The 19009-nt window shown below is 42.6% G+C and overlaps 3 protein-coding genes across 3 annotated transcripts in view; 1 reads left to right on the top strand and 2 right to left on the bottom strand.

The window, feature by feature from the left end:
• The window catches only part of LOC311583972 (rho GTPase-activating protein 10-like), a gene marked incomplete at its 5' end in the record, with an annotated part of 55348 nt that overhangs the window by 9355 nt on the left and 26984 nt on the right, over window positions 1-19009 (bottom strand). The gene's annotated exons all lie outside the window — the stretch shown is intronic.
• LOC311583967 (protein arginine N-methyltransferase 9-like) overlaps window positions 1-19009 on the top strand; it is a 79609-nt gene that overhangs the window by 36382 nt on the left and 24218 nt on the right. The gene's annotated exons all lie outside the window — the stretch shown is intronic.
• LOC311583971 (transmembrane protein 184C-like) lies at window positions 639-19002 on the bottom strand. Its single transcript, XM_084803398.1, has 10 exons — window positions 18723-19002; window positions 14373-14503; window positions 14246-14282; window positions 12245-12450; window positions 10322-10396; window positions 8817-8910; window positions 7517-7629; window positions 4090-4189; window positions 3314-3485; window positions 639-2882 (listed from the first exon to the last, which is right to left on the bottom strand). The coding sequence occupies exons 2-10, from the start codon at window positions 14453-14455 to the stop codon at window positions 2470-2472; spliced, it is 1293 nt and encodes a 430-aa protein (XP_084659524.1). The 5' UTR covers window positions 14456-14503; window positions 18723-19002; the 3' UTR covers window positions 639-2469.

Genomic DNA, 19009 nt, shown 5'->3' with positions numbered 1-19009 from the left:
GAGAAGTTTCCTTGAGAGGTAAAAAGGACCCTGATCTATGGGTGTAAAGAGAAAGTTTTTATATATATATATATTTATATATATATATATATATATATATATATATATATATATATATATATATATATATATATTTTTTTTTTTTTAGGGAATATGATGGCTTAGTAAATTAGTGTAGATTCTCCTCCAAGAATCCCGAGCACTAAGCAGTTAGTTAGGTTTCCAGTCCAAGGCAGGTTTTCCTCTTGTTGAGCAGGTCTTAAGTCTAATTAGAGAGCTGTTGGTTACCGCCAAGGTGTGCATGCCACCATTGCACCCTTTGGGCTATCCTGGCATGCTAGCTAGTGATGTAGTTCTGTCCTAACTGTGTAGGACTTTGGAAGCTTGCATGGTGCCTTCTGGTTGTGTGATAGTCTGAAAGTCACTGCCAAGGCCAGTGGTCCAAGGGCTTCTCTTCTCGATTTCCCATTTGTGTCTCTTGCGCAGTGAGTTGATTTTGGTGTCTGGTGTAAAATAGGGGTCAAGTTCCATGTTTTGGTATGTGGAATTCAGATTTCCTGGGATAATTCTCTTGTTGCAAGCTGCTTTTTCTTAGTGTTCTGGGGTCCGCTTGGATCCAACACAACTCAAACACCAAATCAATGCAGAAAATAAAAGTTTATTGTAATCAAGCCACTAGTGGATCACATGCAGAACAGACTCAGTAGCCAAACTGTGACCCCAAGCCAGACTGCTGTAGAGCCTTTAAGCACAGACGGCACAAAAGCCACAGTCATCTGTGCCAGGTTAGTTACATTTTCCACCAACTGGGTTCAGGGATAGGGGACTTTGCTGGGGACATGTCTTTGTGGTGCACTTATCCTGTTCTCATTGGTTTGCTCAACTGTCCTGGGATACCTTGCCCAGCATTCATGTCTCAACTTGCCAACCAGAATGTCACTCATCCAGGAAAGTCTTGGGGACTTCAAATTTGTTTGAGCCCTATTTGCAATGGAAGTTTATTAGTTGCATTAGTATGCCCACTTGGTGCTCTGGTCAACGATTCTGAATTTCCCATTCTGTACCTTTATTTTTGTTAGCACCACACTTTTTTCCCTTAAAATATTCAGTTTTTATTATTTGGTTGGGTGATTTGCCTATGTGTATGTCTGTGCACCAGTGTGCATTCCTGGTGCCTAAGGTCGAAAGAGGACATTTCCCAGACCTGGAGTTACAGAGGGTTGTGAACTATCATGTGCTGGGAATCAATTCTGGGTCCTCTTGAAGAGCAGCTAGTGTTCTTAAATGCTGAGCTGACTTTCCAGCCTGCCATATTGTAATCAGTTTTTTCTTAAGGCAGAGGGTTCTCTGTTGCTTAGGCTGATCTCAAACTTTTGGGCTCAAATGACTCTTGTGCCTGTGCCTCATAAGCTGGGATTGCACCCAGCTTGTATTTCAAATGAGGCAGTGGTCCAGCATTTCCTCAGAAGTGATTTGGCCATTCTTTTATATTTCTATATGAATTTAGGATTGTCCTTTATCTAAATAATGCCACTAGGATTCTGATGTCTATATATTCATATGAGTAGTCTGAACATTCTAATAAAATGATTGATTCTGATTCACAGGACATCCTTTCATTTATTTTCATTTTCTGTTTTTTTGATCAGTGTTTCCTGATTCTGTTTTTTGCCTAGACCAGGTTGGCCTGAAACACATTGAGATCTGCCTGCCTCTACATCCTGAGTGCTGGGTATAAAGGTAGTATACACCACTAAGTCTAGTTCAAATCTTTTTAAAATTTTTGTTGGATTTCTAATCAAGCTATTTTTGTTAAAGTATTAAGATTTAGTTTGTTTAAGGAATAAGACACACACACACACCAGAGTAAGACACAGCTAGATGATGGTGGTGCACACCTTTAGTCCCAGCATGGCGGAGGCAGAGGCAGGTGGATCTCTGAGTTTGGGGCCAGCCTGGTGTACAAAGTGGGTCCAGGACAACCAGAGCTACAAACCCTGTCTTGGCAGGGGGTGGGGGGTGGTGATGGGAGAAAACAAAAGAGCAAGACACGTTAAGAGTTTTAGATTTTTGAAAGTATAATTACATAAACTTAAATGGCACATGGTTAGGATTACATTAAATTCAATTAATCTGAATTTTATATTTACATTTTCAGTCCAGAGCATTGCATTCATGCAGTGGCAAGAAGCACTGATTTTCTTTTTTTTTTTCTTTCTTTTTTTGTTTGTTTTTTTAAGTCTGTACTTTTGAGAAATTCAAGAGAATTTTGCTAAAGTTGTTACCTACTATTTGAATAGATGATATTCTTAAAAGTTTAAGAAAGCTAAAGCTAAGAAATTTAAATGTTGTGATATAGAAAACATATATGTATTAGTAAAACCTGTATGTATTAGTGTTATAGTTGTATATTATATATAGTAGTTATACTGGTTTTGCCTGTATTTTGAAAAATGTATTGTGGCAGGTTTAAGGGTCTGTGGATGATTCAGAAAGTGCCGACAGATCTTCTGACATGTCTAAGATAATGTGGTGACTTGGCTTGGCTGGAACAAGTATGACCAGTGACGAGTCCGTGTCAGAGTCTGAGTCCTGTTCAGACTGGTCCTCTTCAGGCATGTTAACCCTGATGCCTGCTGCAAGAGCCTTTCTGTTCTTTTCTTGGATATCACTCATGAAATCTTCATATAGGCGGTCTATAGAAAGTGGACGTGGTGATGTAATTGTATGTCCGAAGCCTTGGTACTGGCCCACTGGCGAGGATGCTCTTGAACTACTAGAAACTCTATCTTGCGGGGAGGAAGGAAGAAGACTTGAATGCTCTGTATGATCCGGGTCGCTAGGGAAAAGTTTTTTTTTCGGATAACCTCGCATTGTCCTCCCTTTAAGACAATATAATTTTATTAGCCAAAAGTTATTTTTTCTATTCTAAACATATGGTTCTTTAAAAAGCTCCGCCTTTCCCCTTTGTCTTCCCCGAGTTTGAAGAGCCTGCACAATGATACTACTACTTTAACTACTGAACGGCCACAGCAGGAGACGTACAAAACCTGCATATTTGGGCAGGGGTAACACTGCAGTCTGTAAAGAGCTTGCCACACAAACATGAAGCACCTGAGTTTCCTCCTCAGCACAAGTAAGAAGCTTGGCCTGGTTTTGTGGTGTGGTCAGACAGGAGGGTCCCTGAGGCTCCCTGGCCAGCCAGACCCTGTTCTAAAATCCAAGCTGAACAGCTCCTGAGGAGCCCTGCTCGAGGCCCATGCCTGCCGCGCCCCCGCCTCACACTAACAGAAGTTGAATCGCTGTTACTTACCCACACGTCTCACTTGTTCAGAGATGTCATGTCTGATATCCGACACATCCCACATAGCGAGGAAGGAGTCGAAGCAGGAGCCCTCCTCTGCTTCGTGCACGTACGGTTTATAAGAAAACGAGTAGTGATGGGCGATGGCTGCTAAGAACATTTCTACGCAGATTATAAAGTCCTGCAAACAGTAACAAGCACACCAGGCATCTTTGGGATTAAATCTAGTTTTCCAAACTACGAACTTCTTCAATGTTATTTAGGGTATAAATTTCTTTTAAAAGTTTCAGATTATATTCATTTTTCAAACATTTTTTCATTTCTTCAAAGTATGACAAGCCAAGATTTATATCTCTTGCATTTTCTCAGTCAAGTATTTTTTCTTCTTCTGTTTTTAAAAAAGATTTATTTAAGTATACAGTGCTCTGCCTGCATGTACACCTGCGCACCAGAAGAGGGCATCATATCTCATTACAGATGGCTGTGAGCCACCATGTAGTTGCTGGGAAATGAATTCAGGACCTCTGGAAGAGCATGCAGTGTTCTTAACCTCTGAGCCACCTCTCCAGCCCCGCTCAAGTATTTTTCAATCTGTTACCCAACAGCTGCAAGGTAACATGCAGTTATAAGTGAACCAGGAACAGAATAATTACCAGTCAGTACCTATAGCTCATTTCTCTCAGTTTCCTGCCCCCATTGTTTGCACGTTGGCCCGCTCAGGGGCAATACTGCATCAAATGGCTTAACAGTAAAATTCCTTGCGTTTCAGAAACAACACTACTTACCTGTAGTCCTGTGGCCACAGCTTCTGGGCTTTGCCATTCCCAGGTACGCGTTTCTGAAATAACGCCAACTTTAACCAACAGAGCAATAACTACTGCTTGCCTGTATGTCAAGAAAAGGTCAGTGTCAAATCTAAATAATGAAACGACCAACTGTTCTAAAAATAGGCAACTAGGGGCCGGGAGGTGTCAGAACCCAGGTAAGGCTGTGGTAGCACACATCTGCAATCCCAGTGCTCCTCATGTTGAGCTGGGAAGTAGCAGAGAGGCTCCCAGGCCGGCCGCAGGCCAGCAAGCCTGATGTATGTCTGCAGATGAACACTTAGGAGACCTGTGTAGGAGACCTGTGTTTGCTACTTTGTGGCTGCTTCTTTCTGCCACCCTTCTCCACCCCTTTCCTTCTTCCCTTTCAACCCCTAACACTAGGAAGAAGGGAGGAGGGAGAGGAAAGGAAGAGACCCGTGAATAAAGCCAAGGGCTGGAAAGGGGGCGGCATTATCATTAGACGACTGCCTGCTGATTAGGGGCTTTGAGCTCCTTGGGGCAATTTGGTCTTTGCCATCAGGATATCTAATTTCTTCTTGTTTCTTTTCACACCAACAGCGACTAGCACCCCCATCCCCACCCCCAGCATTTATATATCCTCTGAAAAGCCCCTAGAATTCCAAAGGTCACACAATCACAGACACTATCTGCAGTTGGCAAAGTGAAGTCTGTCGCCAGCGCACCAGACACATGAGTCCGCTGCTGAGAAGCAGCCCCATACCCGACACCTGGGGCTAAACGAGAACATATTCTTATAATATTTCTCTGTTTCAAAGGAACCCAAAATTCCTGGATTCTCACTACAACCCTGTCTCAAATGAAAGGCAAGGACTGACCCCCAGAGTTGTCCTCGGACCTCCACAAGCACAGACAGCATGTACATGCCGCCACTCACACAATAAACACATATCATACAAAAAAGATTTAAAACAGCTAATGCCTCACTGCACCCTAGGACTCCCCATTATCCTGCCTTCAGGGCATACTCCCAGTTGTGTTTATGTTAAGTATACTCACCTTGCCTTACAAATGTATTAACTTCCATGATATGTTCTTGGAACTACATTATTTAGTTTATTTACCCTTCCTCCCACTTTGGAACCATGTACAAAGAATCAGATTCCAAGTTCTAACAGCTTGTCAGTCTCTCAGCCTGATACTCCAGTATGTTTACACGTGTATCAATTACTAGGATTTTTATTTTATTATTTATTTATTCATTTACTTATTTTGAGACAGGGCTTTTCTATATAGCTCTGGTTGCTCATAGAACTTGCTATGCTGACCAGGCTGGCCTCAAACTCAGAGATATGACTGCCTCCACTTCCCAACTGCTGAGATTAAGGGTGTGTGCCACCATATCTAGATAATTAGGTTCAAAGAAATTAATTTTCGGCTGTTTACGTGCACACATGTAACATGTCTTTCTGTGTGTGTATGTAGGTCAGAGGACAGCCTGTGGGAGTCAGTAGTTTTCATTGACCATGTGGGCTCTGAGATGGAACTCCAATTGTTGACACTTGGTGACAGCAGGCATCTTTCCCTACTGAGCCACCTCATGGGCGCCATTGTTTTCCTCTGCCCCTTTTAAAACCTTACTTCTTTACATGGGCTCTGGGCATCAAACTCAGTTAATTAGGTTGCAGGGCAAGTGCCTTTCCCTGCTGAGCTATCCTGCCAGGCACAGATTATCTGAACTATAATACTGCTGAGTCCCAGAAATTGTTATAATATGAGCTACTTCTATAGAGGACTGTGTATGATGTGTGCCCCCAGATGCTAACATAACTTCTGGCAGTGCAGTTTCATGGATTCTTTTTTCTCCTGACTGCTTTGCTAAGCTAAATATACATAACTTGTTACCTACCCTGTCACTAACCTAAGGCCATGTCTAGTTCTGCTTTGTGACACTGAGGACAGACAGTAGGGCCTGTAACACTGCAAACACACACTCTACCTCAAGGCTGTATCTCCTTGTGCTTACTCACTGATAAACATTTCCTCACATCATTAAATGTTCTCCCAAATTGATACTATTTTATTTACGGCAGAATCATAATATTAAGTAACGTTTTCATTTTGAGGTAGGGTCTCTGGCTGGCCTCAAACTTGCTATTATAGACCATGCTAGCCTTCAACTCACAAAGATCTGCCTGCTTCTGTCTCCGTGGGAGTGCTGGAATTAAAAACACCACAACTAGCAGAACCTTCATTTTAATGATACTATCAAGATATTTAGGCTATCTCAAATGATCTTCATCTTTTAAATGTCAGCCATCATCTGACTCTCTCTTTGATTGATCAGATACAAGATCACATAGATTAGAACTTGTTATATAGCCCAGGATGTCCTCACACTCATAATTTGAGATACTCTTGCCGAGTGCCACAACTACAGGTACGTACCACCAACACATGGCTAAGAATATTTGTTTTTGTAAATCTTTTTAAATGGTAACATTTATTTTTATGTGTGTGAGCTTTGCCTGCATCTATGACACCTGTGCAGTATTTGCAGATGTCAGAGGGGCATTAGAACCACCTGGAATTGGAGTTACACAAGGTCCTGAGCCACCAACCTTGTGGGTGCTGGAAACTAAATCCAGGTCCTCTGCAAAAGGAGCTCTTATCTGCCGAATCACCTTCCCAGTCCTGTTATTATAAATCTTACAAAAGACAAATTAAAAAAAAAAAAAGTTTTTCCTTAGCTGAGAGACATGGCGCACACCTGTAATCCCAGCACTAGGGAAGGGGAGGCAGACAGATCTCTGTGAGTTTGAGGCTAGCCTGGTCTACAAAGTGAGTCCAGGATAGTCAGGGCTACACAGAGAAACCTTGTCTCAGAAACAAACAAACAAACAAAACAAAAGAAGACAAAAAGATTTTCTTATTTATGTGTATGTGTGTGTCTGATAATCTGAATATGTGCATGTGCCCCAGAGGCTAGGAGAAAGTTCCAGATTCCTTGGATGTGAGCCGGGTGCTGTGGACCTCTGGATATGTAGCAAAGTCTCTGAAACACTATTTCTCTAGCCCTAAGGACTAGCTTTTGTTGATTTTGTTTTTTAAGACAGGGTTTCTGTGTAGCTTCTGTTGTTCTGGAACCTATGCAGACCAGGCTGGCCTTGAACTCAGAGATCCACCTGCCTCTGCCTCCTGTGTGCTGGGATTAAAGGTGTGTGCCACCACTACCCTGACATAGGGCTAGCTTTTAAAAGTGTGAGTAATAGCATTTTAGTTCTCCTCCTATATTAACACTTGTAGTTTGTAGCTTCATAGCTCAGGCTGGCCTTGAACTGGTAGTCGTGCCTCTCAAACTCTCTTAACCAACAGTTTAATTAGCATTTAATATTGAAATATTCTCGTAAGAGAAAGCAATACTTACCAAAAGGAAACGAAAACAACAAGTTTCACACAGAGAAATTTGCCCACAGGTTCTATAGGGCTGAGCTCTTCTTTTAGCACTTGATAAAACAGCAGAAGGCAGTACATGGCAAACTGGAAACAAAAGCAACAGTTAACATTCTGCAGTAGAAGACAGTAGCAGAACTCTTGAAGCCGAAACCAGAGCCTGCTCTACAGTGGCGCTCCAGGCACAGCTGAGTGCTACTCGGCCAGTGGTTCAGATTAACAACAGGCTTTTAGTGTTTTGCTGCAGATGCACAGAAGTGGAATTTCGCAAGGGAGATATGTAATGTTTCCCCTAAATATGTTTCTACATGTTCACTTACTGGAACTAAAGCAATATACAAATGATATGAATGGGACAAAAGGTTTCCTTCAGTCAAATAAAAGCAAACACATCTATTATGCTTTTAAAGACAAATCACTACTACTTTTATAAGCTAGTCTCTTGCGTAACATTTATACCACACAGTTTATTTAATTTATTTAACTAATGCCAGGTGGTGCAAGCCTTTAATCCCAGCACTCAAGAGGCAGAGGCAGGTGGATCGCTGCGAGTTCGAGGCCAGCCTGGTCTGCAAAGTGAGCTCAGGACAGCCAAGGCTACACAGAGAAACCCTGTCTTGAAAAACAAACAATTAATTGTTTTTTGCAAGACAGAGTCTCACTATGTAACCTTGGCTGTCTTGGAACTTGCTCTGTAGACAAGACTGGCCTCAAACGCAGATCTTCATGCCTTTGCCTCCCAAGTGCTGGGATTAAAAGTGTGTGCCACAACCAGAAAATTCTTCCTTTACTTAGAAACTCTATCCTATCAATATGCCAATTAGACCTTTTCTTCTTACGGAGTAAGTCTCTGTACCTTTTGTTTATTTAGGAGGTACACAATGCATATACTCACAGCCATGCAGAAACGACAGCAAACAACAGGTCTGTGTGTAAGTCACTAAATCATTCATAAACATACTACTATATGTTTATATTGTATAAAACTATACATTAAAGCTGCCTCAGATTCCATGTACAAATTAAAAGGTAATATTTGTTCTTAAGAAATAGTGCCTGATAATATTTAGTAACAGAAACTAATTCAGTACAATTAAGATCATTATTGCAGGGTGTGGTGGCACATACACACACTTCACTTCCAGCACTCGGGAGGCAGAGGCTGGCAGATCTCTCTGAGCGTGGTCTATAAAGTGAGTCCAGGACAGCCAGGGCTACACAGAGAAACCCTGTCTCAAAAAACAAAACAAACAAACAAAAGAGTATTTACTCACCAGTTGTGACAAATTATTTATTATAACCAGGTAGGTCCAAGCATTGGAGAAGCTAAAGTTTCCCTCATCATATACTCCAACGAGCTCACATACCCTGAAAAGTGACAAAAGTCAGGCAACTTTATGACGAACCAAGGAGACCTGTATCTTAATATATATCCTTTAGAGATTTATTTTTTTACGTATGAGTGTTTTGCTTGCATGTACGCCTGGCGTGATGTGCATTCAGTGTCCCTGGAGGCCAGAGGGGGACACTGGATACTCTGGAATTGGAACTGGAATTAACAGATTGTTGTGAGCAGCAATGGTGGTTCTAGGAACCACATCTCTGCAAAAGCACCAAGCGCTCTCAATCACCAAACACCTTCCAGCCCTGAATACACACACTTAGGGCACAGCGGTAGTAAAACTTAAAATCTATAACCAGTTTATCTCAGAAAGCCTAAGGACGACCACTTGCCTTTGGTCACAGATGGTTGAAAAGCTGACACGAGTCACATCTTTCTAGAAATACATGGTATGATCATTACTTTTAACTTAAATTATAAACAACCATTAAACCACAGAACAATCATGACTTTCCTCATTTTGGAAAGCTTGGTTGATAAACATGACTACAGCTCACTTTCCCTCTAAATTAACTTAGCGGTAAATATTTGAAGATTCAGATCCCCCGAGTAAATTCTAATACAAGTATTAAGTTATATGCTCACCTAGTTTCTAAGCAGCAAAGCAATAAAACATACTTCTATAAGTATTTCTGGCACAGGCAGGATAAGAAGTATTGTTACATGGCTTGATTCTACGCTGTGGTCTGCAGAAACTCACATTTTGGAATTTTTATTGAAACTTTAATATTTTGGCATCACAGTTTGTGTGTGTGTGAGAGAGATGTAGTCTCTCTATGTAAACCAGGCAGGCCTTGAACGAGATCTACTTGGCTCTGCCTCCTCAGTGCTGGGATTAAAGACCTGCACCTGTTTAAAACAGTATTAATAAACTCTTAAATTAACAACACACACACACACACACACACACACACACACACACACACACACACACACACATAAAATCTGTGTGATTAACCCAACTAAAGTAGTGTTTTCCTCTGATGATTTTTCTCATGTCTGCTCTCAAAAGGATGTGAATCTTGTGGCAATGCCTTGCACTGTTTGTTGTTACGGAACCCAGCTTTTATATATGTGGTTTTGTAGCAGGCTAGACTTACGCTATTAATCAATACCCTTTTCCTACTTGCTTTCCCATGTAAGAACACAGATCTTTAAAGACAGGGCCCCAGGTGGCCTTAAATTCTCAATTCTCCTGCCTCTACCTTGCAAGTGCTTGGATTATTTCTCATGAACGACTACACTTGCCTTCTGAGGGGCTGGGGATTAAACACGGGGCTTTGTTCATACAAAGCAGTTACCAAACTGAGCTACATTCCCAGGCATGTAGCATGAAGATTTGAAACAGTAAAAAAAATAAAGGAGAGTCATACTTACAAAGCAGTAACAGTGGTGATTGGTCTGACCACAGTATACTGTAACACTCCTAGTTTGCATCTAAAGAGCAGCATTCTGCAAAAGAAAGAGACCATCTTAGCTATTCAGTGGCATCAAAACATCTCAAAGCCTCCAAATGGAAATGACTCGGTCAGATGACAACTATATTCATTCAGCCAATTTTGTCCTAAATGACAGGTGGATAAGAGTGTGGATGGCAGCAAGGAAATCTAAAGCCCACTTTGAAATTATTTAAAGACTTATTTATGTATTACTTACACAGTGCTCTGCCTGCATATACACCTGCAGGCCAGAAGAGGGCACCCGATCTCAGTATAGATGGTTGTGAGCCACCATGTGGTTGCTAGGAATTGACCTCAGGACCTTTTCGGAACAGACAGTGCTCTGAGCCCTCTCTCCAGCCCCTGAAGTTATTTAGTAACTTTATCTCTGAAAGACACCCCTGCCCAGCTCCACTGAAGCACAGCACAGAACAGTATTGGGAACTGGGGCTTCCTGCCATGCTCACCTCAAATCGACAGGACCAAGTGAAATGAGTCTGTGAGCCAAATAAACCCTTTGTTTCTTAAGTTGCTTTTGTCAGTTATTTTATCACAGTAGTGAGAAAAGTAACTAAAGTTCTTTGGGTAAAATATGCAATCTTAACTCTTTAAAGACTTTTTTTTTTTTTACATTTACTTCAAACTAGATGAATGCAGATGGCCAATTCACTATGAATGTAACATGTATAGAACTCATTATTCTCATGATTGTCACATGGTTCTCTGTGCTGTATGTAGTTTGTTTTATACATGTGTAATAAAATAAATGTATATATATATAAAAAAGACTCAGAAAACAGAGGCAACGTGGATCTCTGTGAGTCTGAAGCCAGCCTGGTCTACAGAGTGAGTTCCAGGACAGCCAAAGCTACACTGTCTTGAAAAACCAAAATGAAAAGGGGGAGAAAAAGCAAAACAAACAAACAAATCCTACTTTTTTTTTTTTTTTTTTTTTTTTTGAGACAGGGTTTCTCTTTGCAGCCTTGGCTGTCCTGGACTTGCTTTGTAGACCAGGGTGGCCTCGAACTCAGAGATCCACTTGCCCCTGCCTGAGTGATGGGACCACAGGCGTGTTACCACCTCACCCAACAAAAAATCCCACTTAAAAAGGGCTCATTTATTTTCCTTTATGTGTATGAATGTTTTGCCTGCATATATGTGTGTGCACCACACATGTGCCTGTTGGATCCCCTGGAACTGGGGTTTTGGATGGCTGGAATGGCTAGGAAATCAACCTGGGTCTTTGCTTTTTGTTTTTGTTTTTCGAGACAGGGTTTCTCTGTGTATCCCTTGCTGTTCTAGACTCACTTTATAGACCAGGCTGGCCTGGAACTCACAGGGATCCCCCTGCCTCTGCCTCCAGAGTGCTACGATTAAAGGCAATACATTTTTAAGATATAGATGTTGTGGGTTTTTTTTTGTTTTTGTTTCATTTTTACATTGCTCACCCAATAAAAAGTTTATCAAGGTGAGGCCAGCCTGGTGTACAGAATGCAGGACAACCAAGGCTAGAGAAACCCTGTCTCGAAAACAAAAAACAAAACATGTATTTTGTTAGCTGAGCATGGTGACACATGAATGCAATCCCAGACTTGGGGAGGCAGAGGCAGGTGAATCTCTGTGAGTTCAAGGACAGCCAGGTCTACAGAGCGATTCCAGGACAGCCAGGGCTACACAGAGAACCTTGTCTTCAAAAACAAAAACAAACAAAAATGTATTTTGTTGTCTTTCAAACTGTACTCCATGCTAAAGTCTACTTATTGTTTCTGTTTACAGAACTGTCTTGCAGAGAGCTGGCCCAAACTGAATAATTCTGCTTCTGTAAAACCCAAACAGACACATGAAAACCCGATTTACTTACTCCCCCATTGCCCATGGCGGGCAGCAGCAGAGTGGAACGAGGTGGTTCTGCTGGTCTTTAGCTTCTAGGTGCAGCATCAAGTTTGGGAATCGGATGGTGAGATAGTTGGTAAGGAAGATCATAAAGTTATAGATGACATACGCTTCGTAGCACTCCCTCCAGGTGTCCACGTAGATGGCAATTTTGGGAAATTTCAAAGCTATCCACTATGGAAAAGCACAGACATTAAAGAAGAGTTGTAGCCTGAGGAAAATGAATTACTGCTCAGATTCACAGGACAATAACACAGAACCTGGGGATCCCGTCACAGACTTGCAGCAAACTCTCTGAAGTACTCTGAGTGGATTTACGGGGAGGGAGGCAGGGACTGCTGAGGATTAAACAGTGCAAGTCCACCACTGAGCTACATCCTAGGCTCTGCAAAGCATGCTTTAAAATGCAACGAACTTCTCTGATACAGGTAAACAGAAGGGCAAGTGTTTGGGGAAGTGATGAACATAAAAAAGAAAGTTAGTGAGTTCTCAAATATAATTTGAAATTAAGAAAAAAATATGATCAGAAAAAAATGTTACTGAAGACGTTTTATTTCCTAACACAGTTTCTCTGTATAGCCTTGGCTGTCCAGAACTTGCTTTGTAGACCAGGCTGGTCTCTGCTGGAATTAAAGGCCACTAAAGCCTGGATATTTTGTATTTTTTGAGACAGGGTCTCATTATGTAGTTCTGGCTATCCTGGAATTCACTATGTAGACCAGGTTGACCCAGAACTCATAGAGAGCCTCCTGCCTCTGTCTCCTAGGTGCTAGGATTAAAGGCATGTGTACCACTACACTTGTTTTTTAATGTTGTTAAGACAAAATATGACTGTAATGACAAATGCAGATATTTGGAACATTTTTAGTGTGTAGTTACTCTCCTTGCTTGGCTGCTTACATTCTCAGATTAGTGGCTTTTCACCTGTTAAAGACTGTAATACTGTAAGTTACCCTCATCCCTAAGGGATGGGCCACCCCAGGCACAGACTGCTGCCACCAGGTCCCTTATACAGAATGGGCAGCATCAGCACAGACCAGGTGCAACACACGACCCAAGTGCAGCTCTCCTAGACTTAGTCATCTCCAGACGGCTTATGACACCTGATGGGATATCCAGAGTGCAAACCTGGGGTCGGGGCTTGTTTAAAATAGATCTGCTCCAGGCTTGGCTGAACCCATGGGCGCAGATTTTGATAAGGATGCAGATTGCTCACTATCACACATTTTAGTTATCAAGTACCAAAAAAAAAAAAAAAAAAAGAAAGAAAGAAAAAGAAGAAATGCAGGAAAGTAGGGTGGATGCACAGACAGACACTTTCCACAGAGAATACAACTACTGTGATAATTAGACAAAGAAAATGTCTAGCCGGGCGTGGTGGTGCATGCCTTTAATCCCTGCACTCGGGAGGCAGAGGCAGGCGGATCTCTGTGAGTTCGAGGCCAGCCTGGTCCACAAAGTAAGTCCAGGACAGCCAAGGCTACACAGAGAAACCATGTCTCGAAAAACCAAAAAAACCAGGTGTGGTGGTGGTGCATGCCTTTAATCCCTGCCCTCAGATGGAACTCTGTGAGCTGGATACTAATCTGGTCCACATGGTTAATTCAAGAACAGCCAGGGTTACATAGACTCTATTTTAACAAAACAAAACAAAACAAAACCCAAAAAGGAAAAAAGAAGTCTTCAGTAGGGGGGCATGGAAGTGTGTACATCTTTAATCCCAGCACTGGGAGGCAGAGGCAGGTGGATGTCTGAGTTCAAGGCCAGCCTGGTCTACAGAGTGAGTTACAGCAGGACAGCCAGGGCTACAACAGAGAAACCCTGTTTAAAAAAAAAAAAGGTGAAACATTTTTACTATTAATCTCTCCTTGTCAATACTGTGTGCTCTTTACCTTATTAAGCATTCTCTAGTAAACATAGTTAAGTGTCATAAAAGAATTCTTAACAGAATACAACAAAATATACTTACACTATCCAAACTGTATATCGGAACCATCCAAAGAATCCTATGGAGAGTAAAACATAAAACCCATTTAATGTGATGTTTATGAGTTAAGTCAGTCAATACTAGTAATAGAGATGTGTGAGGAAGTGACCTTATGATGGGTTTTTGAAGTTCGGGCTGTGTATAATGCACTAGATGTTGGATAATCCCCCACATGGACACAGGTATGGTCATCAGCAGGAATATTCCAGCAATAAACCAAGCTTTGGTGTGGATCCCAACCTTAGAAGAGAAAAGAACGTGTGAGCTTAGACTCTCATGTTATGACTATAAAAATCAACATTTGTTTTATTTTCATTTGATTATTAGCACTGCTTGGTATTTTCCAAATAATTAGTAACAATTTAAAAAAATATTTACTTAAAAATTATGTCGTCGAGCATGGTGGCACACACCTGTAATCCCAGGACTCTGAAGACAGAGGCAGGTGGATCATTGTGAGTTCGAGGCCAGCTTGGCCTACAAAGTAAGTCCAGGACAGCCAAGTCTCAAAAAAAAAATTTTTTTTTGTATGTGTCTGTGTGTGGATATGTGCATGTGTGGGTGTGAGGTCAGAAGTGGGTACTAGATTTCTTGGAGGCAGAGGCAGGTGGATTACGATGAGTTCCAGGACAGCCCAGGCTACATATATGAGACCCTGCCTCACAAAAGAATGAACCCTCTTCAAAAACGAAACAAGAGCCGGGCGGTGGTGGCGCACGCCTTTAATCCCAGCACTTGGTAGGCAGAGGCAGGCGGGTCATTGTGAGTTCAAGGCCGGCCTGGTCTACAAAGTCCAGGACAGCCAAGGCTACACAGAGAAACCCTGTCTCGAAAAACCAAAACCAACCAAACAAACAAACCAAAAACGAAACAAAACCCGAGACATTTCCGTAGTGCCTTCACCCATTCCTAGCCTGTTACTTCTTTCTCTCTCTGATTCTTGTGAAGTGGGGGCCTAGTGCTGACAACTCATGAAGGCCATGTATCCTCACATGGTGCTGTGGGGGAGTTTCATTTCAGTCGTTCATAAAGTGACCAGAAAAATGACTCACTCCTGTAGTCATATCCCCATGGCCACTTGTCTCTCTGCTTCAATGTCCCCTCATCTGTATGAAGAGGGACTTTGCTCTATTTTGCCTTTCTAAAGAATTAAGTAAAATTATAGTTACATTAAAAAAAAAATAAAGCCATTTTAGGAATATGCTCTAGTTAATGCCTCTAACCTTAATAGGAAATGACATAAAATCAAAATCTTTCCTTGTCTCCCAGTCCTCTCTACCTATGTGCTATCATTTCCCAGCCTCCTTCAGAGTCAAAATTTTCAAAACTCATCTATTCAGCTGGGTAGTGGTGGCGCACGCCTTTAATCCCAGCACTTGGTAGGTGGAGTCAGGCAGATCTCTGTGAGTTCGAGGCCAGCCTGGTCTACAGAGTGAGTCCAGGACAGTCAAAGCTACACAGAGAAACCCTGTCTCGAAAAACCAAACCAAACCAAAACCAAAAACCAAAAAACCCTCATCTATTCTTCTGAGCCTATGTTTCCCCCACACACTCCTACTTAAACAATTCTGTCCACCTCCAGTGCACTCACTAAGCTCCCCAATGACCTTCCTACTTGTGAAAAGTGACTGACCAGGTGGCAACAGTGAACACTCTTCAAAATGTTTCCCCTGAAACCCTCTTTCCAGGGAGGTCATTATCTGCCCTCTTTGTAAATCCCTGTGAAATACAGGTGCTGGGTCTTTTGCTATTGTATCCTTAGTCTCAAGTTCTTTTTGTTTTTGTTTGGTTGGTTGGGTTTTTTTTTTTTAAGCTTTTTTGAGACAGGGTTTCTCTGTGTAGCCTTGGCCCTCCTAGACAGGATAGCCTTGAATTCAGAGATCTGCCGGCCTCTGCTACCCAAGAGCTGAAATTACAGGTGTGCGACAACACACCTGGCTTCAAGCATTCTTTTAACTGTGGAGCCTGTCTGAAGTTTGACCACTAGTTCCTAGGTTGTTCTCTCCTCATTTGCTGAAACTTAACCCCTAATGCAAATGGCCATATTTGGAGAAAAGGCTGATGGGAAATGACGTAGGTGAAATGAGGTCATAATCTCACAGCCCTGGTGGTCTCAGAATTGTCTGTCAGCCATCTGAGGGCTCAAGAGCATGGCCTCCTGCAACGTGAGAGGACCTTCCCTAGACTGCCACCCTGCGGGTGTCCGCCCCCCCCCCCATGATATTTCACTCCAAAATAGTTTTCAACACTGTGGAAAAAAAAAAAAGTCTTGTTGAAGGCCCTCAGTTTATTTTATGTATACTTAAATGTGTTCTTCTATGTGTGTGAGCCCAGGTGCGCATGCGTGGAGTCTGTTCTCCTTCCATCTTGTGAGGCACGGTCTCTGCAGCTTCCGCTGTTACATGTCACACAGCAGGCCAGCTGGCCGGCTAGCGTGCAGACAGTTCTGTTCCTGCCTTCCATCTTGCCTAGACACCACTCACGAGGGTCAGAGATGGAACTCAGGTGGTCAGGCTTGCGTGCGTACTGCTTTACCACTGAACCCTTTCTTCAGCTAAAGCGTGGCATTTTCTTATGGCAGAGAAAGTACATTAAGCAATACTCTCATACCTGTCTCTGCAGTTTAAGTTGTTCTGAGGTCTAGACTTGGCAAATGCATTACTTTGGTTTATTTGCACGCCCCATTAAATATCCTTATCAGAAAGTGAGGGGCTTGGGATGTTAGCAGTTCACACTGAAGATTAGAAATGGTTTTTTAAAACTACAGTTGAAGCTCACAATTAAGGGAATTCTTAAGCAGAAATGATACACATTTCATTTACCTTTCTATACTATATCCTAAGGAACACTAAGTGAGGAAATTATATTTATGTTAAGATTGCTATACCCAAGTTTGGGTGGACAAATTTCAAATAACCTAAAAACCTATAATTATTAAAAAAAGCCAACAAAAAATTTAGTGATTAAAAGGATCCTACAAATGTCTGACACATTGTTTAAAATATTTTCCACAATCAAAAAGGGGGCCATCGGCATGGTTATAACTCTTCTGAGATAAAGTGTTTCTCAATAAAAGTATTTCTGGTTATTATTAATTGATAAATCCAAATTCACTTTATGCATAGATTGTAGATTTATGGTAGTTATTCAGTTTGTAATACTTCACTACTGTCACATGACGTCAACAAACAGTAGAAAGTGGGCCAGAGAGGGTTCAGCGGGTAAGGTGCTCGCCTCCAACACTGGCGACTTGAGCTCCATCCTCCGCACTCCTCATCCTGGGAACACAGAAGCAACTCCCCTAAGTTGTCCCTCCACAACTGGGCCATCCCATGAACACAGCAACGAATACTTTTTTTTTTTTAAGTAAGGAAAGAAATACAACTGGCTGTGGTGGTACATGCCTTTAATGCCAGCACTCAGGGAAGCAGAGGCAGGCAGATTGCTGTGAGTGGAGGTCAGCCTGGTCTACAGAGTGAGTTACAAGAAAGAAAGAAAGAAATGAAGGAGGGAGGGAGAAAAGGAAGGAGAGAGAGAGAGACAGAGACAGGGAGAGATGGGGGGGTGAGAGGGGAAGGGAGGAGAGAGAGGGAGAGAGACTGAGAGAAAGACAAGAGACAGACCGGAGAGACTTTGTAAAAACGTGTGCTTCGATTAGGGAGTAACTTCAGGTCTGGAAATGTAGCTCAGTTGGTAGAGTGCTTGCCTGCCTCAAATGCACAAAGCCCCGGGTTCAACCCCAGCACTAAACAAACAGAATGATGGCTACATCTATAAGCCCAGCGCTCGGAATGTAGACGGAGGAGGACCATTCTAGGTTACAAAGCATCTACATTAGAGACTTTATCTCATTAAAGAAAGAAACAAAGAAAAAGATGTAACCTCAAACGTAAAAACAATTAACAAAGTCAAATGAACAGGAATCCTTTAGTTACAGGAGGCGGGCTAAAAGCTTATAAAACCCAGAACGTAACTTCCAAGGTAGTTTATTTGATCTGGTCAAGCCCCAATGTCTGCACAGCAGCTACTATTTCAGGAATAAAGTTCTTTCAGTCCATCCTGAGCAGCTGCCTTAACTATTTTCTCCACCAGGAGGTAACTCCACTTGTAGCGGCAGAATAAAATCAGACCAAAGACGAAATGTTTCGCAGACCACCAAGAAGGCGGACAAAGGGACTCTGTCAAGCAGCGTTAAGAAAGAGGAGAGGTGCTGGACCCTCTTACCTTCAATTTCTTTAGTTCCCAAACACATACAGGAATGGCTATCAAGATGGAAACTCCGTAAATAAGTACTAACAGGGGTCGGATCCATCTCCTCCAGTTGTTCCGGTTGCATGCGCAAGGCTTTTTCATAAACAAACCAGCTTTCAACAGCTGAGTAAACGAACTAAACCAAGATCTTTGCTGGTTCGGTTCTTCGGTTGTTTCTTGAGCTGACTCACTATAAAGAAAAATTTACCAGCCGCTGGCGCCCCGTCCTTGGGTCGCACTGTGCTGCCGGCTGCCGCAGCGGTGGCCGCTCGGGATGCTCGCAGGTGCGGGCTGCATCCTCGCCGGCCAACCCGCGTGCACTCGGTGCTGCCGTGGCGGAGTCGCCGCCGTCTCGGCTGCACCATGCTTCCGAGGACAGCGGGGTGACCCGGGGATTCTGACCTGCGGCGGGTAGCCGGCCGGTTCCCTCCCTCCTGCTCTGGCAGGCGAGTCTCCGCCCCCCGGAAGACCCGGGCCCGCACTTCCTCACTCACT

The sequence above is a fragment of the Acomys minous genome (genome assembly GCF_964271855.1).
Source record: "Acomys minous genome assembly, contig: SUPER_14_unloc_2, whole genome shotgun sequence".
NCBI lineage: Eukaryota > Metazoa > Chordata > Mammalia > Rodentia > Muridae > Acomys > Acomys minous.
Note: the sequence above shows the minus strand (reverse complement) of the source record. Positions and strands in the feature narration are given on the sequence as shown.